The 23286-nt window shown below is 33.4% G+C and overlaps 2 protein-coding genes and 3 long non-coding RNA genes across 5 annotated transcripts in view; all 5 read left to right on the top strand.

Moving 5' to 3' along the window:
* The window catches only part of LOC144842112 (uncharacterized), a 54703-nt gene that overhangs the window by 3344 nt on the left and 28073 nt on the right, over positions 1–23286 (top strand). The window lies entirely within an intron of this gene.
* Positions 221–23286, top strand: part of LOC144842220 (uncharacterized) — a 61791-nt gene continuing 38725 nt past the window's right edge. Inside the window, exon 1 of the long non-coding RNA XR_013612100.1 lies at positions 221–455. This is a non-coding gene — a long non-coding RNA (uncharacterized LOC144842220). The remainder of the gene's footprint in view (positions 456–23286) is intronic.
* Positions 989–2856, top strand: LOC144836027 (uncharacterized). Its single transcript, XR_013611143.1, has 5 exons — positions 989–1024; positions 1512–1589; positions 2037–2120; positions 2242–2292; positions 2401–2856. It is a non-coding gene; the product is annotated as an uncharacterized LOC144836027 (long non-coding RNA).
* On the top strand, positions 6940–9658 carry LOC144851985 (uncharacterized). Its single transcript, XM_078709666.1, has 3 exons — positions 6940–7189; positions 7383–7947; positions 8204–9658. Exons 1-3 carry the CDS (start codon positions 6940–6942, stop codon positions 8919–8921), a joined length of 1533 nt encoding a protein of 510 aa, XP_078565792.1. The 3' UTR covers positions 8922–9658.
* Positions 15871–16789, top strand: LOC144858981 (uncharacterized). Its single transcript, XR_013616687.1, has 4 exons — positions 15871–15914; positions 16047–16125; positions 16349–16417; positions 16649–16789. It is a non-coding gene; the product is annotated as an uncharacterized LOC144858981 (long non-coding RNA).

The raw sequence follows: 23286 nt of genomic DNA, 5'->3' as shown, positions 1-23286 counted from the left end.
AAACTCTTTTATTAATTTCACTAGACCCCGTCTAATATGCCTAGAATAAAAAGAATGTGTACATGCCGCCTAAAATCGAGAACTGGTGATACTTTATAATTCTTTCATTCATATTGAAAGAGATTGGTTGAGAGGGTTGGTTTGGACAATATATAGGGCGCCCCCTGTATGTAAAGTATCGCATTCGTATCTTAAACGTACAATATGGCTGAAGCTAATTTTGCTTCAAGATTAATAAATAAGCACAAAGCCACTCTGTTGAATGAACTTGATGTATCCTTAATATTACCTTCATTAGTACATCAAGGTGTTTTTTCTAAAGCTGAACAGACAGAAATACAGGGTGGAAAGACAACTATCGATTGTACAGAAATATTCCTGCGATTACTTTCGCAAAAAAGCACAGGTGTTACCATTACCCTCATATCCTAACGGATTCGTGGTAGATTGTTCAGGTAAGTAAGTACTTACTTCGGAATAACTATTATGAACATGATTATTTGACGTATATTTGATTCATTACTCATCATATCTTTTAAACCACTTTTTTTATTGTCAGCATATATGCTGTTTAGAGTCACCCTCTATAAAGAAGGTCAAATAAAAAATAAATGAAAAAAAAGAACTGGTATAAAATTTATTTAGCGTTTTATCATTCTAATTGTAAAACAGATGTATATGTATGCGTATGTATATTTGTATTGCTAATATTTCTATTATAAGCGTTAGTGTTAATATATGTAAACTTATGCGTGATGAGATAATAAAATACCAGTTTACATGTTCACACCTTTTAGTCTAGAAAAAGTCGAGAAAAACTGGTATGTAGGGCCTAATCAGCGTTTTATTATTCTAATTGTAAAACAGATGTATGTATATTTCTATTGCTAATTTTTCTAATATTATAATCGTTAATATTAATATATTTAAACTTATGCGTGATGAGATAATAAATACCAGTTTACATGGTCCACACCTTTTAGTCTACGGAGAGCTTGCGTAACGATACAAATTACCGACTAAGGTGAGTAAACATTCTATTCAGATCTAATTAACAGTTTACATATTTACATTATTCCATGTTTTCAATATTGTTGTATTTGTGATCCATATTGTCATCATACTTAACTTTTAAAATATTTGCTTTTCTTCACGTACTCCTCTTAATATAGACTTCTTTCTTCAAGATGTTTCGATTGTCAATTATTTTTAACTTTTAAAATATTTGTTTTTCTTCACTTACTCCTCTTAATATAGACTTCTTTCAGCAAGATGTTTCGATTGTCAATTATTCATAACTTTTAAAATATTTTTTTTTCTTCACTTACTCCTCTTAATATAGACTTCTTCTTCAAGATGTTTCGATTGTCAATTATTCTTAACTTTTAAAATATTTGTTTTTCTTCACTTACTCCTCTTAATATAGACTTCATTCTGCAAAATGTTTTGATTGTCAATTATTCTTAACTTTTAAAATATTTGTTTTTCTTCACTTACTCCTCTTAATATAGACTTTTTCTGCAAGATGTTTCGATTGTCAATTATTCTATTCATGTTTTTGTATGTAACCGTCGAGTTGTCTAGCGCAGGTTAGTGAGACCGATACCTACTTATAGTCCAATGAATATTATTAGTTTTTTTTAAATTGAATATGTGCACTATCCTAAATGTCTACTAATTCCATGACATTCTCAGGATGTTATACACAGTTGACGACGTATCACAATTAGTGGCTCTGTAGCCATTCATTATACTAAATACCTAAGTTTTGCCAATTGCATTTGGATTGATGAAACTGTATTTCACATTTACTCTAACTTTACTTTTAAAACCATTTTAGAGTGACCATGGAATAACATACAGTATTGAAACTTTACTATAGTCGTAGATCTCGAATAATGCGATGTTTTATGATGCATTTTAATTACAATTGTAACCCACGATTAGTCTACAGTAACAGGGATATAAAGACACACAGTTTTGATATTTCGATATTATGCTTTATTAATGCTGATTTTATCTTTTTTTATTCTTAGACGATCCATGTCATCCCAATCCATGTAAAGAAAACGGAATGTGTGCATTCGCTGGAAATATTACATGTATTTATTTTCCGGTCGGTAAGTTGTCGTTGTCACCATTAACAGGGGACAAAGTTGTCCCACGTTTACGATATGTTGATAATGGAATATTCTAGTTCTAAATTCATTGATGTTGATTTCATCTTTTTGTTAATCGCAGAACCAGAACCTGAGCCAATACGTGAGGCGGAAGAAGAACCAAGAACTGCCCGTTAGTATGTAATTAATTATTATGATAATGATCAATTTAGGCCATTGTCATTGATTTGATGATAACGCACTGATATCAAGTGTTACACTGATTTTTTTTTTATTACAGCTTCATTTAATCGCAACATACACGACGTTAACAGGGCTAACGGATAATAAAACAGACGTTGTGAATAAGAAGTTATGAAATATTTCATAAATTTAAGATATTTAGTAGGCCTACATAGACAGTTTTTCCCGGATGTAGGAACTACAGTATTACCGTACCGTAGCCAATCGGATTGGGATTTTAAGCAGAAATCACTGATTATAATTTCGGACATATTGACCTGGTCTAATACAATAACAAGATCAATACTATGTGGTTTTTCTTTTTTAAATTTCTATTAGCTCTATTATTCATCATAAACGATTATTACAAAATAATACATTTTGAAAACCTGAGTCAACTTAACAGTTTAAACTGTGTCCTACAGTTCGTAATTAACTATTATGATAATAATTAATTTAGGCCAAAATACTAAATACATTTTTAAAAAGTCAAGAAGAACTAGTGTAATTAATTTGAAAAGCGTTGTAATATTCTCATTGTAAAACAGATGCATGTATGTATTGCTAATCTTTCTGGAACGTCTCTTTTGAACATCTCCATTAAGGGACAGGGAACATTTTATGGTTGTCATGTCACAAAACACTAACACCAACAACAATTCAGGGGACATTCCTCATTAAGGGTGCAGTTTTTTAGTCCCAAAGATAAGTCTATTTACCCGTGGCGACTGCATAAAATAGTCTAATAAGCTTTTAAAGGTAAGTTCAGCAACCTGAGTGGCATGGAGTTTATTGGTGGATGATAGATTGAAACTTGTAGAAAGAGTTATCTGTAGCATATGGACTGCCAAGTGAATACATTGATTCGGTTCTTATTACAGTGTTTGCCGGACCATAACAGGGCTGATGGATCATAACAATAGACGATGCTAAGAAGTAGAAAATAGATTATTATTTAGCATGTAGGCTTAAGTTTTCCGGATGTAATTTTTGGCTTCAATTTTAGGCCAAATAATTTGCTTTATAACATTGATTAAATGTAATTTAGAGACATGGATGTCTACAATAAAAGTGTCTCAAATAAAACTCTTTTATTATTTTCACTAGACCCCGTCTAATATGCCTAGAATAAAAAGAATGTGTACATGCCGCCTAAAATCGAGAACTGGTGATACTTTATAATTCTTTCATTCATATTGAAAGAGATTGGTTGAGAGGGTTGGTTTGGACAATATATAGGGCGCCCCCTGTATGTAAAGTATCGCATTCGTATCTTAAACGTACAATATGGCTGAAGCTAATTTTGCTTCAAGATTAATAAATAAGCACAAAGCCACTCTGTTGAATGAACTTGATGTATCCTTAATATTACCTTCATTAGTACATCAAGGTGTTTTTTCTAAAGCTGAACAGACAGAAATACAGGGTGGAAAGACAACTATCGATTGTACAGACATATTCCTGCGATTACTTTCGCAAAAAAAGCACAGGTGTTCTAAAAACATTTTGTTCGTCCCTCACATTACCCTCACAACAGAATTCGTGGTAGATTGTAGAAGTATTTGACGTATATTTGATTTATTACTCATCATATCTTTTAAACCACTTTTTTTCGTATTCACCTATTTGAATCAATATTAACTTTTTTCGATGAAGAGACCGAAACGATTATTTTGACAACAAATGGAGGAGGCTAGCACATAGTTGCTTGATCTCAGAGTCCCGACTCTCATCAGTATTTGGTAAAGGGTGGCGTATGATTTAAAAAGTAGGCGGCCTAAAGAAATAAAGAAACAGTTCTTCAATTATCGATTGAATGTATTGAAGAGCTTAAATTGAAGCAGCTGAAGAAAAATGAATAAGCAATTTGAGAACCTTGTTATGTTTGTGTTATTTAACAATTCTTATTCATAAAAATGTATAGATAGATCATTATTATAGAGTCTAGAGTGGAAGGCGCTGCTGAGGCTTTACACCTAGATTAGTTAGTAGTAGGTGAGAGTGTAATAGATGTAACCAACCCCAAGAAATCTAAAGGGACAAAGTTTTGGCCTCGTCAGATCCCCGGTCAGATCAGGAAGTTTCGGTCCACTTTTGGACAGACTACTCCATCCATGTCCATTTCACTCGGGATTTTACTACAGGATCGTAGGTTCAGGGTGGTAAACGATAAATTTGAAGTTTTCAAGTACTTTAGTGTGTGCCGTAAATATTACGTCAGATGTACAAGACTTGATTGAGGTGTATACAAACTGATGACATGAACCTACTGTCAGGCGGGGGCTAAACAGGCTTTAGCACCCACTAAAATTTAACAGCAATGTCTTTTTAAAATAAATTAATGACTTTTTTATCCTGCAACCTGACAGATCATTTTTATCATTTATAAAATATTTAACTCTCCCCCCTCCCCCTAATCTATAATGATGGATCCTCCACTGACTGTCCAATTCTGTCTACCCTACTTGACTCATGTATGGTTTAAAAGAGGTCAAATAATCGGATGGTAGACTGACTATGAATTTGCTCATAGAGGGTAGTTCTATAAATTTCCAAAAGGATAATACGCTGCCTGGCAATCCTAATCTATTATAATTCATTCCAAATAATACTCCCTCCAAATCGTTGTCGCCTTGACTGTCGTCGTCATCATCATATCATAATACAGTTTTTCGTTTCTCCGTCACCATCGCGTTACTCGATTCTCTGGACTGTATCTCCACATAATGCCTTAATTTGTCCAGTATCGTAAGCATCTATATATAAATTGGTAGAAGATATGGCCTATGATGTTGTCTTCATTAACAAAAATGATTTGAATATGAAAGAGTAAATATAAAGTTGTACATACCTGATAAGGACAGGTGTATGACAGGTGTATGTTAATAAATGTGTCTTTAACTGCGATTGATGCGTCGTTGCAGTGTTGTCATGAAACACTCTAAAACAATTAATTATTCAAAATTATTCAGTTTAAACTTTATTTCATAATCACATTTGTATTTGTTACAGCGTTCAAAAACAGTCAAAAAATAAACATGTTTGTCAAAGGTGCATAATAATTATCATGTAAGGCCTATAATTATCATAAATATTGAATAGTTTGTTATATGTTAATATGACCATCTGTTTTATTGACAAAATAGGCCTATGGTGAACTGTTAAAGTGTTGTTATTATCTATATATGAATTTGAAAAACAATGTTCAGTTTTGTTAATGCTTAGGCCTATATGATTATTATCTCATTAAATCAATTTTTGTTTGTATTGTAATTGTAACCAACCCCAAGAAATCTAAAGGGTCAAAGTTTTGGCCTCGTCAGATCCCCGGTCAGATCAGGAAGTTTCGGTCCACTTTTGGACAGACTACTCCATCCATGTCCATTTCACTCGGGATTTTACTACAGGATCGTAGGTTCAGGGTGGTAAACGATAAATTTGAAGTTTTCAAGTACTTTAGTGTGTGCCGTAAATATTACGTCAGATGTACAAGACTTGATTGAGGTGTATACAAACTGATGACATGAACCTACTGTCAGGCGGGGGCTAAACAGGCTTTAGCACCCACTAAAATTTAACAGCAATGTCTTTTTAAAATAAATTAATGACTTTTTTATCCTGCAACCTGACAGATCATTTTTATCATTTATAAAATATTTAACTCTCCCCCCTCCCCCTAATCTATAATGATGGATCCTCCACTGACTGTCCAATTCTGTCTACCCTACTTGACTCATGTATGGTTTAAAAGAGGTCAAATAATCGGATGGTAGACTGACTATGAATTTGCTCATAGAGGTAGTTCTATAAATTTCCAAAAGGATAATACGCTGCCTGGCAATCCTAATCTATTATAATTCATTCCAAATAATACTCCCTCCAAATCGTTGTCGCCTTGACTGTCGTCGTCATCATCATATCATAATACAGTTTTTCGTTTCTCCGTCACCATCGCGTTACTCGATTCTCTGGACTGTATCTCCACATAATGCCTTAATTTGTCCAGTATCGTAAGCATCTATATATAAATTGGTAGAAGATATGGCCTATGATGTTGTCTTCATTAACAAAAATGATTTGAATATGAAAGAGTAAATATAAAGTTGTACATACCTGATAAGGACAGGTGTATGACAGGTGTATGTTAATAAATGTGTCTTTAACTGCGATTGATGCGTCGTTGCAGTGTTGTCATGAAACACTCTAAAACAATTAATTTTCTTATTCAGTTTAAACTTTATTTCATAATCACATTTGTATTTGTTACAGCGTTCAAAAACAGTCAAAAAATAAACATGTTTGTCAAAGGTGCATAATAATTATCATGTAAGGCCTATAATTATCATAAATATTGAATAGTTTGTTATATGTTAATATGACCATCTGTTTTATTGACAAAATAGGCATATGGTGAACTGTTAAAGTGTTGTTATTATCTATATATGAATTTGAAAAACAATGTTCAGTTTTGTTAATGCTTAGGCCTATATGATTATTATCTCATTAAATCAATTTTTGTTTGTATTGTAATTGTTGCTTACGGTATCAATAAAATTTCAACACCTACAATAATTAAAAATTTAGATTTATACATAAAATGATTATAGTGAGAGAAGCTATGCAGACACAGCATTCTCCTGCACTGATTACCCGTAAACCTGAGAATTATCCTACAAAGCAAATCGTTATTCTTGACGAACCGTATTATAAACCACATGATTGTAAGAATTCTCAAATTCCGTCCGCTGAAGCAATTGCTGGTGAAATTTCCAAGAGTATAGAAGGGAATCCTCGTAAGGGGAATCCCAATACTAAAGAAGGCGATGTTCAAACTGCATCATCAGCTTGTATTCCTGTTAATCCAATGAACACATTCGTGTCTGCTGTAAAGAACACAACTTGGTTATATCTCTGATTTGGAATACTTAGGTCATTACTCAGATACGTTTACTTATTTTAGTGATGCTCACAGTACCACAAGTTGGTTAGACCATGTTGTGAGCACTCATAGTTCCCATTCTCTGTTGTGTAATTTTATAGTTAATTATGATTTTATGTGTTTTGATCACTTTCCTATTTCGTTTGACTATTTAGGCATTGATATTTGTGATGATTGTAATGACAAGGGTGAAAATACGCATGAATCCTCAAAATTTATCAAAGTTAACTGGAATAATGTTAAGAGGGAGGATATAAACAATTTTAATGAGATAACTGAATCCTTACTTAGTAACCTTACTCTCAATTGCGATGGTTTACTTTGTAATGATTCCTCATGTAAAGATGAATGCCATTACAATGATATTAGTGATTTATATGACAATATTATTGAGTGTCTGAAAGTCAGTTCTAAATGGTGTTTTAAGTCGACTAAAAATCAAAAAGTCAATGTTGTCCCTGGGTGGAATAACCGAGTAGCTGGATTTCATAAACATGCCCGGGAAGCATTTTTGAAGTGGCGTGGGTTGGGTAAACCCAGATATGGCCACATCTATGAACACATGAAAATCACTAGGTCTAATTTCAAAAATGCCCTCAGAAAGTGTAAATCCAACGAAGAAATGCTAAGGGCGGACTCGATGGCCAAGTCTTTTGACGATAAGGACTATAATGGAGTTGTGGCTTGGTGGTTATGATGTTTGGCTACCACTCCAAGAGTCCTGGGTTCAAATCCTGTCACATGTCAGGAATTTTTCTAAGGACAAAATTACAACTCCACTCCCAAAGACTTGTAATAAGACTTTGTTTATGTAGAGCATCTTGTGTATATGTTTGTCTTGTGAACTTCTGAGGGTCCGTAATGATCAGCAAATGCTGGATGGATCACCCTCATTAAATATGGTCAAAACAAACAAACAAACAAATAATAGTTTCTGGGGTAAGGTTAAGAAAGCCAACTACGCCAATTCCCAGTCTAACATTATTGGTAGTGCTAAAGGGGAAAATGAAATTTGTGACCTATGGCGTCAACATTTCTCCGATTTATTTACTAGTATTGACTCATCTGAGCATAAGACTTTTGTTAATGAAACTCTTGAAAACTGTACAGACGGTGAAATTGATGTTTCACCCCATAATATTAAGCTATTAATTGACAAATTGCCCAATGCTAAAGCAGCGGGATATGATGGTCTATGCAATGAGCATTTCAAATTCGCTTCTGAGCGACTTAGTATTATTTTAGGTGTATGTTTTAAGGCTATGTTTGTTCACGGGTTTGTTCCAAGTAATCTCACAAAAGTCACGCTTGTGCCGGTAATTAAATCTAAATCAGGGAATATCACTGATAAAGGGAATTATCGGCCAATAGCTTTGGCATGTGTAGCTTCTAAACTTCTAGAATCTGTAATGATACAACATTGTGGTAATTCACTGGACTCCCATGACAACCAGTTTGCCTTCAAATCTGGTCACTCAACCGAATTGTTTATATTTGCTCTTAAACAGATTATCGAGCATTACAACAATCATGGTAGCCCAGTTTATTGCTGTTTCTTGGACGCTAGCAAAGCCTTTGATAAAGTGAACCACTGGACACTTTTCAAGACCCTAATTGACAGGGTACCCCTTCACCTATAGTTAAGATACTGAGGTCATGGTATAGGAATCAGGAATTTGTTGTCAGGTGGGGTAGTTCCGTTTCCGATTCTTTCACTGTTCGTAATGGGGTTCGCCAGGGAGGCGTTATGTCCCCTCTACTTTACAATGTGTACACTGATCCGTTAACTGTTGAACTGACTAAGTCAAAAGAAGGTTGTGAAATTAACAGTCTTAAACTGAATTGCCTAAGCTTTGCCGATGACTTGGTCCTTTTGGCTCCGTCAGTGACTGGCTTACAAAGCCTAATTGGACTCTGTGAAGGGTTTGCTAGTGACCATGATATTACTTTTAATGAAAACAAATCCAAATGCTTGCTATTTTGCCCGAAAGTCCGCAACCTCAAAGGTGTTCCACATATTACCTTAAATGGGGCACCTCTAATCGTTGATAATTCAATAACCTATCTTGGTCATGTGATCAGTAATAATCTGAGTGATGAAAGTGACATCAAACGTCAATATCGATCTATTTGCATTAGGGCCAACTCTCTAAATAGAAAGTTTGGAAAATGTTCTACTAACACTAAATGTTATCTATTTAAGAGTTACTGTGTCAGCATGTACTGTTCAACCTTATGGTGTAGATATAATAAGAGCACTCTGAGATCACTGAAAGCATGTTATAACAATGCCTTACGTTTTCTGCTGAAGCAGCCTAGACATTGTAGTGCAAGCATGATGTTTGTCTTAAATGACGTCCCATCCTTTGATGAGTTCATTAGAAAATCTGTTTTTAGTTTTAGTGTGAACGCAAGTAGTAATTCCTTGATCATGGCCATTAATCGCCACGTTCTTAATGTGTCAAGAATGCACATACAATGGAATGCTTTGTTGCATTGACTTTATATATTTACATATCTTTGTTTTTGTTCTATGAGCTGTTAGATTAAGATTTTTTTTTTCTCTTTTTTGCTATGGATATAATATTATGTCACCATGATATTCCGAAATAAAAAGATAAATGAAATGAAATAGGCCTATTAATAGACCATGGTAGCCCACACCCAGTGTCTGCTGCAGCATGTATAGATTTATTACTGATTGTTTTGCAAACGTTAATCCGAATAAATACGGTAATTATATATGTCATACCATGAGTTAAGCAAAACTTTAAGACATAACAAAGAACAAACGAATATCTTTTAAAATGTGCTTCGTAAGTAATTTACAACATAGATTAGAAGCACACTTTTGGGGTTAAAAATATAAATACCATGACTATAATATTATTATAAAAGATTAATCTTAAATGTCAAGACATTGGGCTGTTTAACTTGCTCGAAAAGTCACCCAATGCAAAATATGCACATTCACGTCCCTCCCATAATTATGTTCACACCACATTTACATAAAACGAGGAGTCAGCTAATATTAGTTAAAGGGCTTTTATGGTGGATTTTATTTATTTACAATGCAAGAGCGTTGCCGTATTGTTCCTCAACACTCTTGAGACATTCGATTTATATCAGCACATCCATGACCCAACTCACATCGCCAACCATACATTAGATTTACTTATCTCCCGCAAAGAATCTGGCCTGCTTAGCAAAATACCCATCCAACATGGTATGCCTTCGGACCATCATGCCATTAAGTGTCAGGTTGACATCAATCGTCCTGGGCCCAGCATAACACAAGTAGTTTCACGAAATGTCAAAAACATAGACATCGTCAAATTCCAGTCAGATGTTCATGATTCTCTCTCACAATGTTCCCTGGCCTCTGACATTGATTCTATGGTGAAGGGGTATAATGTGTCGTTACAGAAAATATTAGATTCTCATTCTCCACCTATGCATCGCACTCTTGTGCTTCGCCCTCATGCACCCTGGTATACAGGTGAACATCATTCAATGAAGCAGGAGCGTTGACGTCTGGAGCGCAAGTGGCTGAAATCTGGTCTCATGGTAGACAAACAACTGTACCATAATCAGTGCACTAACTACAATGAACATCTTTTCAAGGCCAAGACGGAGTATCACAAAGATGAGGTATTAGGATGTGATCAACGCAAACCATAGTGTAGAATCTGCACTTCTTCTTGTGCATAATGATATTAGCATTGCACTTGACAACCATAATGAGGTTCTTATGGTCCTTTTGGACTTCAGTGCTGTTTTTGATACCATCAACCATAAGCAGTTATTACATCGGTATCTCTGGAATTGGTTTTAATTGGTTTGCATCATATCTAAATGATAGGTCCCGGTCCATTGTCATCAAGGATGTTTTGTCGAACCCGACTCTGCTTACAGTTGGTGTTCCACAAGGGTCTGTGGTTGGTCCTCTTCTGTTTATTTTATTTACCGCCCCACTACTTGACCTCATTGAATCTCACAATGTGAAGTGTATGGCGTATACTGATGACACTCAGCTTTATGTCACTTTCAACCCTAATCAGCGTGATTCTGCTGTCAGTAAACTTGAATCCTGTATTGCCGAAGTCAGAGCATGGTGTCAATCTAACAACCTGGTTATGAATGATGCTAAAACAGAACTTATTCATTTTTCTTCTCGTTTTAAGCCTGCGTGTTGGACTGCCTCTGTTAAGATTGGTAATTCTTTCATTCAACCTTCGTCATCCTGTAGAAACCTTGGAGTTGTCATGGATTCAACGCTTAGCATGTCCTATCAGGTACATAACATCTACAAAGCTGGGCTCCACGCTATTCGTAAAATTGGAAGCATTCAGAAGTACCTGGATTCAAGATCAACTGAGATTCTTGTTCACGGCTTTGTTACATCAATGCTAGACTGTTGTAACTCATTACTTTATATCTTACCAGCAAAAGATATCTCTAAAATTCAGCGACTCCAGAACACAGCTGCCCGATTGGTCGTTCAAAGCCCCATAAGGCAACATATCACACCTGTGCTGAGACAGCTTCATTGGCTTCCGGTAACACAAAGAATTACCTTCAAGATCCTGCTATTTGTTTTCAAAGCTCTTCATAATTCTTCATCTAAGTTCATTTCTGAACTTATTCAACCTTATGTTCCTAAGCGGTCTCTGAGATCTAGATCTGAGTCTCTTCTTGCCCATATATTTCATCCTTCCACTAAGTTTTATGGAAATCGTTCATTTTCTTCGGCATCCGTTTCTCTATGGAATGCGTTGCCTATTGGAATCCGTCAGGCTGCTTCCACCAGTGTCTTCAAATCTCTCCTCAAAACCCACCTTTTTAATTTGTAATTTTTCTAAATTTTCTGTCTTTGTAAGGCGCATTGAGGCTTTCAGCATAATGCGCTATATCAAGTACCAGTTATTATTATTATTATTAAGTGACCACCACAGGTTAGGTATAAAAGGACATGAGACTGTTTGTCCCTCGGAGGAACTATACCGATTATGAGCGACTCAGTAGGCCTATAATATGCATAATATTTTATTTATTTATTTTCCACCCCTTTTTTTAGTATGTACTCAATATCATTTCTTTAGTTTCTTTTTTAACAGAGTATTAGGATTTTAATTCATTGGTTTTATAGAGCGCGTTCCAAATATTTGGTCTGTTAATGAATATGGATCTATGACTTTATTGCAAATCTGGAGAATGGTATGCACATTTTCGTTGAAATTCTGAGGGTTTTTTGCGCGTTCACTTTTTTTTACTTTGATCAAGGAGTTCACACAATTAGGGAGGGGGTAATTGTCGAAGATGATATTGAGTCATGAAACATATTGCATGTAACTTATTGTTAACGGTTGGAGATAAACTGTTTTATACAGTACAGACAATTTCATTTGTGTACTTTAAAAATAATGTCTTATATTCATATTTCTTAGATTTCTCTCTGCGATGTTTCGATTGTCAACTATAATATTAATGTTTTTGTATGTAAACGTCGAATTATCTGGCGCACGTAAGCATATCGTAATTTCTTTACAAATGATTTACAGGTATTAAAGAGTTGTCAACTTTTTATATTCTGGCAATAAGGGACAATTTGCAAACATTTCAAGATAAGTTACAGATTACAAATATTACAGATTATTTTTTCCTCTATGGTCTGACTGAAGGTGCACCAGTGCGTCAGAGGCGGATCCAGAGATTTTTTGTAAACGGAGAGCGCATATATTACCTAGGCCAATAATAGTCTGTCGAAAATAGAAATAAAAAGTGGTTTGATAACGTAGTTTTAGGTTTCCTTGAAAATTAAATTTGTCAAATCTTACCAATTATACAAATATTTAGTTAATTTTTATTTGGATCGATGTAAATTAGTGTATTTCACATTTAATCTTATCTTTGTTACGACCCATGTTGGAATGATGACATGTGTTAGTTCAAGTTGAATGTACGGCTATAAGTAAGAATTTATTTCCTTAGATTAATCGTCTAAAGTTTGGTATGCATTTCTTGTCCCAAGTCGTCGTTCTGATTAATGTGATACTAAGGCCTCTTACCCCATTAATATTCACCATTGCTGACAGAAGACAAGTTACAAACGATACATTGATATTTTTGTATTACTATATACAGAGCCATGTCCTCCCCATTCCAATACATGTGAGACGTCGGAAGTATGTTACATGTCGAATGGAATTGTCGTATGTGAACCTGTTACCAGTATGTATATTGGTAAGTCGTCGTTCATATACCCAGGGAGGAGTGATTTTCATATTTAATTTCATTTTAATACAAACAATATGTTTCAATTCCAAATTTACAAACATTAACAGAAATTAAAAGATTCTATTAACCTAAATGCTATGTGTAATTACAGAACAATTAGTGAGTAATGTAATTTTTAAAAAGGAAAATTGAAAATTGTCATTGAGTTGATGATAATGCACTCGCAGAGTATTTCACTGGTTTTGTTTTTATTACAGATTCATTTAATCGCAACATACACGACGTTAACAGGGCTAACGGATAATAAAACAGACGTTGTGAATAAGAAGTTATGAAATATGTCATAAGTTTAAGATATTTAGTAGGCCTACATAGACTAAGTTGTGCACATCACTCACATTTCCCGGATAGTAGGGACTAATACCGTAGCAAATCGGGATTTCAAGCAGAACTCACTGATTTTAATTACTGACATATAAATAATATATAATAAATCTAATAAAATAACAATATCAAAACTATATGTCATGGTTTTTCTTTCTTAAATTTCTATTAGCTATATCATTATCATTATAAACGATTATTACAAGGTACGACTTGAAAACCTGAGTCAACTTAATTGTTTGAACTGCGTACTACAGAGGCACTCTTGTTTTTAAAAATATGTTTTTTAAATTACCTACAATCGAATTAAAGTGGGAAGCGCAAACATCATCGAGAAATTGATTGTCAGCATATCCTGTTTAGAGTCAACCTCTATAAAGAAGATTAAACAAAAAATAAAAGAAATAAAAAGAACGGGATGTAATTTATTTGGCGTTTCATTATTCTCATTGTAAAACAGATGCATGTATGTGTTGCTAATATTTCTATTATAACAGTTAATATTAATATATTTAAACTTATGCGTGATGAGATAATAAATATCAGTTTACATGGTCCACACCTTTTAGTCTACGGAGAGCTTGCGTAACGATACAAATTACCGACTAAGGTGAGTAAACATTCTATTCAGATCTAATTAACAGTTTACATATTTACATTATTCCATGTTTTCAATATTGTTGTATTTGTGATCCATATTGTCATCGTTCTTAACTTTTAAAATATTTGTTTTTCTTCACTTACTCCTCTTAATATAGACTTCTTTCTGCAAGATATTTCGTTGTCAATTATTTTTAACTTTTAAAATATTTGTTTTCTTCACTTACTCCTCTTAATATAGACTTTTTTCAGCAAGATGTTTCGATTGTCAATTATTCATAACTTTTAAAATATTTTTTTTTTCTTCACTTACTCCTCTTAATATAGACTTCTTTCTTCAAGATGTTTCGATTGTCAATTATTCTTAACTTTTAAAATATTTGTTTTTCTTCACTTACTCCTCTTAATATAGACTTCTTTCTGCAAGATGTTTCGATTGTCAATTATTCATAACTTTTAAAATATTTGTTTTTCTTCACTTACTCCTCTTAATATAGACTTTTTTCTGCAAGATGTTTCGATTGTCAATTATTCTATTCATGTTTTTGTATGTAACCGTCGAGTTGTCTAGCGCAGGTTAGTGAGACCGATACCTAATTATAGTCCAATGAATATTATTATCTTTTTTAAATTTAATATGTGCACTATCCTAAATGTCTACTAATTCCATGACATTCTCAGGATGTTATACACAGTTGACGACGTATCACAATTAGTGGCTCTGTAGCCATTCATTATACTAAATACCTAAGTTTTGCCAATTGCATTTGGATTGATGAAATTGTATTTCACATTTACTTTTCTTTTAAAACCATTTTGGAGTGACCATGGAATAACATACAGTATTGAAACTTTACTATAGTCGTAGATCTCGAATAATGCGATGTTTTATGATGCATTTTAATTACAATTGTAACCCACGATTAGTCTACAGTAACAAGGATATACAGACACACAGTTTTGATATTTCAATATTATGCTTTATTAATGCTGATTTTATCTTTTTTATTCGCAGACGATCCATGTCATCCCAATCCATGTAAAGAAAACGGAATGTGTGTATTCGCTGGAAATATTACATGTATTTATTTTCCGGTCGGTAAGTTGTCGTTGTCACCATTAACAGGGGACAAAGTTGTCCCACATTTACGATATGTTGATAATGGAATATTCTAGTTCTAAATTCATTGATGTTGATTTCATCTTTTTGTTAATCGCAGAACCAGAACCTGTAATATTCTCATTGTAAAACAGATGCATGTATGTATTGCTAATCTTTCTATTATAACAGTTAATATTAATATATTTAAACTTATGCGTGATGAGATAATAAAATACCAGTTTATGTTCCACACCTTTTAGTCTACGTAGAGCTTACACAACGATACAAATTACCTGCATTAACGATTAAGGTGAGTAAACATTCTTTTCAGATCTAATTAACAGTATACATATTTCCATTACTTAATGTTTTCAATATTGTTGTATTTGTGATCCATATTGTCATCATATTTGTTTTTCTTCACTTACTCCTCTTAATATAGACTTCTTTATGCAAGATGTTTCGATTGTCAATTATTCTATTCATGTTTTTGTATGTAACCGTCGAGTTGTCTAGCGCAGGTTAGTGAGAGTTACATTTAAATCGTATTCTGGCAATTTAGACATAATCTACCAAAAGCTGAGCTTCAGTCAAGATGATTTACTGATATTATTATACCTATATATTTGGCCTACCTGGTCCAACTACTGTATAAACCGAAGGTTTGGTATAATAATAATAATATTAATTTGTATTTGGATCAAGTAATATTTCACATTTTAAATTATACCTTTGTATCTCTAGCCAATCCATGTGATTACAGTGCATGTGGAGGTACCGTGTGTCTGTCTGAAGATGGAAAAGCTAAATGTAGTAAGTCTTTACAATGATTAATCGTGTAGTCATATCTTGTAACCCATCCGCGGCCGGCCGTAAACGCACTACGTCAATTTTTCTTTTTCGACCTTGATGGGAGCAAACATTGCTTTTCGCTAATCATGTAGGGGCCTAATAAAGGATGAACCAGCATTAATCATATCTTTGATTATCTTGTTAATAAAAGTTCTGTTATTATGATTTTTATCTATGTTTTATTCTTATTAGTCGACAATCCATGTGATGGGGACGGTTGTATTGAATTAAGAGGGGGCTCAGTAGAGTATGTCTGTTCATAAATGATAGAACTCGATGTCAATCGATTATGCCTGATGGTAAGTCGTTATAATGGTAATGAATATGCCTATCTAATAATATAGCCACCATCAATAGTCCCCTCGTCAATGACAGGAGACACAGATTGTCGCACTCTTATAACGTTGATATTTTTTGGATAGTTCTAGCTTAATTGTGCCGACTTTTTTTTCATAGGAGCTCCATGTAAGAAAGACCCATGTGGGCAAATGTGTTATTGTTGTTATTACGAAGTTACTAGATCTTATATTTGTCGGGCACTTGGAAGTAAGTTGTTCATATGATTGAGATATTGATTTAGGCAACCATCACGGACTCGATAATTTTGTTTCATTGATTTTAGCCATCATAAAGTGGAACATCTCCATTAAGGGACAGGGAACATGTTATGGTTGTCATGTCACAAAACACTAACACCAACAACAATTCAGGGGACATTCCTCATTAAGGATGCAGTTTTTTAGTCCCAAAGATAAGTCTATTTACCCGTGGTGACTGCATAAAATAGTCTAATAAGCTTTTAAAGGTAAGTTCAGCAACCTGAGTGGCATGGAGTTTATTGGTGGATGATAGATTGAAACTTGTAGAAAGAGTTATCTGTAGCATATGGACTGCCAAGTGAATACATTGATTCGGTTCTTATTACAGTGCTTGCCGGACCATAACAGGGCTGATGGATCATAACAATAGACGATGCTAAGAAGTAGAAAATAGATTATTATTTAGCATGTAGGCTTAAGTTTTCCGGATGTAATTTTTGGCTTCAATTTTTGGCCAAATAATTTGCTTTATAACATTGATTAAATGTAATTTAGATACATGGATGTCTACAATAAAAATGTCTCAAATAAAACTCTTTTATTAATTTCACTAGACCCCGTCTAATATGCCTAGAATAAAAAGAATGTGTACATGCCGCCTAAAATCGAGAACTGGTGATACTTTATAATTCTTTCATTCATATTGAAAGAGATTGGTTGAGAGGGTTGGTTTGGACAATATATAGGGCGCCCCCTGTATGTAAAGTATCGCATTCGTATCTTAAACGTACAATATGGCTGAAGCTAATTTTGCTTCAAGATTAATAAATAAGCACAAAGCCACTCTGTTGAATGAACTTGATGTATCCTTAATATTACCTTCATTAGTACATCAAGGTGTTTTTTCTAAAGCTGAACAGACAGAAATACAGGGTGGAAAGACAACTATCGATTGTACAGACATATTCCTGCGATTACTTTCGCAAAAAAAGCACAGGTGTTCTAAAAACATTTTGTTCGTCCCTCGAAACACATTACCCTCACAACAGAATTCGTGGTAGATTGTTCAGGTAAGTAAGTACTTACTTCGGAATCACTATTATGAACATAAGTATTTGACGTATATTTGATTTATTACTCATCATATCTTTTAAACCACTTTTTTTCGTATTCACCTATTTGAATCAATATTAACTTTTTTCGATGAAGAGACCGAAACGATTATTTTGACAACAAATGGAGGAGGCTAGCACATAGTTGCTTGATCTCAGAGTCCCGACTCTCATCAGTGTTTGGTAAAGGGTGGCGTATGATTTAAAAAGTAGGCGGCCTAAAGAAATAAAGAAACAGTTCTTCAATTATCGATTGAATGTATTGAAGAGCTTAAATTGAAGCAGCTGAAGAAAATTAATGAATAAGCAATTTGAGAACCTTGTTATGTTTGTGTTATTTAACAATTCTTATTCATAAAAATGTATAGATAGATCATTATTATAGAGTCTAGAGTGGAAGGCGCTGCTGAGGCTTTACACCTAGATTAGTTAGTAGTAGGTGAGAGTGTAATAGATGTAACCAACCCCAATAAATCTAAAGGGTCAAAGTTTTGGTCTCGTCAGATCCCCGGTCAGATCAGGAAGTTTCGGTCCACTTTTGGACAGACTACTCCATCCATGTCCATTTCACTCGGGATTTTACTACAGGATCGTAGGTTCAGGGTGGTAAACGATAAATTTGAAGTTTTCAAGTACTTTAGTGTGTGCCGTAAATATTACGTCAGATGTACAAGACTTGATTGAGGTGTATACAAACTGATGACATGAACCTACTGTCAGGCGGGGGCTAAACAGGCTTTAGCACCCACTAAAATTTAACAGCAATGTCTTTTTAAAATAAATTAATGACTTTTTTATCCTGCAACCTGACAGATCATTTTTATCATTTATAAAATATTTAACTCTCCCCCCTCCCCCTAATCTATAATGATGGATCCTCCACTGACTGTCTAATTCTGTCTACCCTACTTGACTCATGTATGGTTTAAAAGAGGTCAAATAATCGGATGGTAGACTGACTATGAATTTGCTCATAGAGGGTAGTTCTATAAAATTCCAAAAGGATAATACGCTGCCTGGCAATCCTAATCTATTATAATTCATTCCAAATAATACTCCCTCCAAATCGTTGTCGCCTTGACTGTCGTCGTCATCATCATATCATAATACAGTTTTTCGTTTCTCCGTCACCATCGCGTTACTCGATTCTCTGGACTGTATCTCCACATAATGCCTTAATTTGTCCAGTATCGTAAGCATCTATATATAAATTGGTAGAAGATATGGCCTATGATGTTGTCTTCATTAACAAAAATGATTTGAATATGAAAGAGTAAATATAAAGTTGTACATACCTGATAAAAGGATAGGTGTATGACAGGTGTATGTTAATAAATGTGTCTTTAACTGCGAGTGATGCGTCGTTGCAGTGTTGTCATGTAACACGCCAATTAAAACAATTAATTATTCAGAGTTATTCAGTTTAAACTTTATTTCATAATCACTTTGTTACGGCGCTCAACAGTCATTAAAAATAAGCGTTTACATAAAAAAAAAACATGTTTGTCAAAGGTGCATAATAATTATTATGTAAGGCCTAATTATCATAAATATTGAATAGTGTGTTATATGTTAATATGGCCATCTATTTTATTGACAAAATAGACATATGGTGAACTGTTTAAATGTTTTTTTATTATCTATATATGAATTTGGAAAACAATGTACAATTTTGCTAATGTTTAGACCTATATGATTATTATCTCATTAAATCAATGTTTGTTTGTATTGTAATTGTTGCTTACGGTATCAATAAAATTTCAACACATACAATAATTAAAAATTTAGATTTATACATAAAATGATTATATGCCTATTAATAGACCATGGTAGCCCACACCCAGTGTCTGCTGCAGCATGCATAGATTTATTACTGATTGTTCTGCAAACGTTAATCCGAATAAATACGGTAATTATATATGTCATACCATGAGTGAGGCAAAACTGTAAGACATAACAAAGAACAAACGATTAAATGTATTTCGGAAGTAATTTACAACATCGATTAGAAACATACTTTTTGGGTTGAAAATATGAATACCATGACTATAATATTATTATAAAAGATTAATCTTAGATGTCAAGACATTGGGCTGTTTAACTGAGTCGAAAAGTCACCCAATGCAAAATATGCACATTCACGTCCCTCCCATAATTATGTTCACTCCACATTTACATAAAACGAGGAGACAGCTAATTTTAGTTAAAGGGCTTTTATGGTGGATCTTATTTCACTGCAAGAGTGTACGTTGCCGTAGTTAGCAGCATATAAGTTTAGTTACCTGAAGTTTTGAAGTGAAATTTAATATTTTAGCTTATGCTATAACACCATGTAGATAGAAAGTATTGGTACATTCATTTGTCATTATCAAAATTAACTAATCAGAAACATAATTGGTTATAACATATTTAACATAATTTTATCTGATGAAAGAGGATATTTCATTTCTCATAGAAACATTAAATACCAACAATAAATTAATCCAACAAGCTTAGTACATTCTGACTGTTATAACATACAATTTAGGGTTTTGCTTATTTTATTTGTATCTCAATTGAGATCCAGCTACTGATACGCACAGCATTGCCATTTTTATTACTTAAATATAAGACCATCATATACATAGATACATATGTATAGAATTAAATTGTTTTATTTCTTCGTAGACCTATAATTGATTTCTGTGTTTGAATACATGATTGTAATGTTAATGGACTTGAATATAACCATTGATAGGCCTATGTCAAGGGATAATTAAGATAATTATCAATATAAGATAATTATAGATAAAAGAACAAAAATTAGTATTATTATTAGTCCATCATAATAATTTCGAATTGATAAAAAACTTATATCCGTTGTAAAATTTACGAAGTACTGTACATTTTTATTTCAGATCTGGTTTAAAATAAATTTAGGCCTAGATGAGTTTATTTCACATATTCAACGAAAAATAAACTTCTTTCATAAGAAGACAATTTATATATGCCTATTGTGTTCCTTATTGCCGTCAATATTCTTATCTTTATAAACTTTCTGCACAATCCCTCGATTGTCAATTATTCTATTCATGTTCTCGTATGTAACTATCGACGTCGAATTGTCTAGCGGAAGTTTGTAGGGACTTTTAGATTTTTACGTCGACAATCGACTGCTACCCTATAACGTCATTCCTATTACGTGCGATAGGCGACTGTCAGTGTCGACTGGCAATTGAGCACTTGTTCAGTGCATTACGATTGAACGCATGACGTCATAACACTGCAAAAGTTTACCAAAAGAAGAATGATATCGCGATGATTTTCTGAATGAAGTAAAGTGAACTTCAGTAAACTTTTTTTATTGGCTATTTTAAATAAAGAATTTATTAATAATACAGGTTATGGCCTATCCATGGTATTATCAGTAGGATACCAGCCTTCGTTCAGAAAATTAAAGATCTAAGTCATCATCGTTATTAATTAGACTATGATTACTATTAATTAGTTTCTGTAATTGAAAACAAAATTTTATTTTTATAGCTACCACATGAAATGTCAGATTGTAAATCTAAAAAGACGGAGTATCGTATGGTAAAATATGATTTTATTTGACTTATTCACTTACAAGAGAACATAAAAAAAATCAAAAACGGAAAAAAATAACCGAATAGTTCACATATGTTAAGGATTGTCAGAGGGAAACATCACTGTATATTATCATTTAATTAAACAACATTAATTGTAAGCTTCAGTGCAATACAGTAATTGTTACCGTCTGTCTGCTATGTATTTATTTTCTTGTAATGTTCATTAATTTGGAAGAAATAAACAAGTGGGACAAACCCACAAAAGACAAATGATGATTGAAAACAAAAAAAACAATACAAATTTCAAAACAAACAAAACGGCAACAAAAATAATTGAAAATCAACTTTTTTAACTAGTAAAAATTGTTTTTTTTTTATTTGCCCGCCGCCGGTATCCAATCAATGTCTTTTGTTATTTGTTTTAATTTTTTTTTTGAAAGGTCAAATGCATGTATATTTATTTTTAACTGATAACCGATAAAACTTCAACCTATAATGAGACAATAACACATTTGTTTTGAGATTACGTACCGATACAGCTTCTCTCAGGTAATCATTTTTATAATTCCTAAAATCTATCAATATTTGCCCTAGGAATATTTGGTAATACTGCATCTCATTTGTATTACATGTGGTGCCTGTATCATGTAAGGTTATATGATACTAGGAAGGAGAAACATGTGAAACGTATTACCAAATATTCCTATAATAGGCAAATCTAGACACAGTACAGAGGATTGTTTGAGATCTTTATTATATTTAGTAATTTTTAAACAATTATAAATATATTGTTTTCAAAAGAACACTATGTTTGTATTACTTTTTGTGTACATTATTTTAAACTTTTACATTTTGTTTTTCTTCACTTAGTGACTACTCATTATTAGTGTTAGATTTCTTTCTGCAAGATGATTCGATTGTCAATTATTCAATTCATGTTTTTGTATGTAACCGTCGAGTTGTCTAGCGCAGGTTAGTGAGAGTTACCGATACCTACTTAGGCCTATAGTCAATGAATATTGGTGTAAATTAAATGTGTCACTATTCTGTCAACTAATTTCATGACATTCTCAGGATGTTATACACAGTCGACGACGTATCACAATTAGTGGCTCTGTAGCCATTCATTACTATACCCATATTTTGTCAATTGCATTTGAATCGATGGAATTAGTATTTCACATTTACTCTAACTTTTCTTTTAAAACCATGTTGGAGTGACCATCCATGGAATAACATACAGTATTGAAACTTTACTATAGTCGTAGACCTCGAATAATGCGATGTTTTATGATGCATTTTAATTACAATTGTAACCCACGATTAGTCTACAGTAACAGGGATATAAAGACACACAGTTTTGATATTTCGATATTATGCTTTATTAATGCTGGTTTTATCTTTTTTTATTCGTAGACGATCCATGTCATTTAAATCCATGTACTCCGGTCGGTAAGTTGTCGTTGTCACCATTAACAGGGGGCAAAGTTGTCCCACATTTACGATACGTTGGTAATGGAATATTCTAGTTCTAAATTAATTGATGTTGATTTCATCTTTTTGTTAATCGCAGAACCAGAACCTGTGCGATGTTATGAGGTGGAAGAAAA

This window comes from Antedon bifida, chromosome 1, assembly GCF_963402885.1.
Source record: "Antedon bifida chromosome 1, ecAntBifi1.1, whole genome shotgun sequence".
In the NCBI taxonomy this organism is placed as follows: Eukaryota; Metazoa; Echinodermata; class Crinoidea; order Comatulida; family Antedonidae; genus Antedon; species Antedon bifida.
Note: the sequence above shows the minus strand (reverse complement) of the source record. Positions and strands in the feature narration are given on the sequence as shown.

Bases quoted from the DNA above. Each gene is read 5' to 3' on its own strand.
- LOC144851985 (XM_078709666.1), top strand. From the start codon at position 6,940: ATGATTATAGTGAGAGAAGCTATGCAGACACAGCATTCTCCTGCACTG. The intron at 7,190-7,382 runs GTATTCCTGTTA...GTAATTTTATAG, and splicing joins TCAAACTGCATCATCAGCTT to TTAATTATGATTTTATGTGT. The intron at 7,948-8,203 runs CTATAATGGAGT...AAACAAACAAAC, and splicing joins AAGTCTTTTGACGATAAGGA to AAATAATAGTTTCTGGGGTA.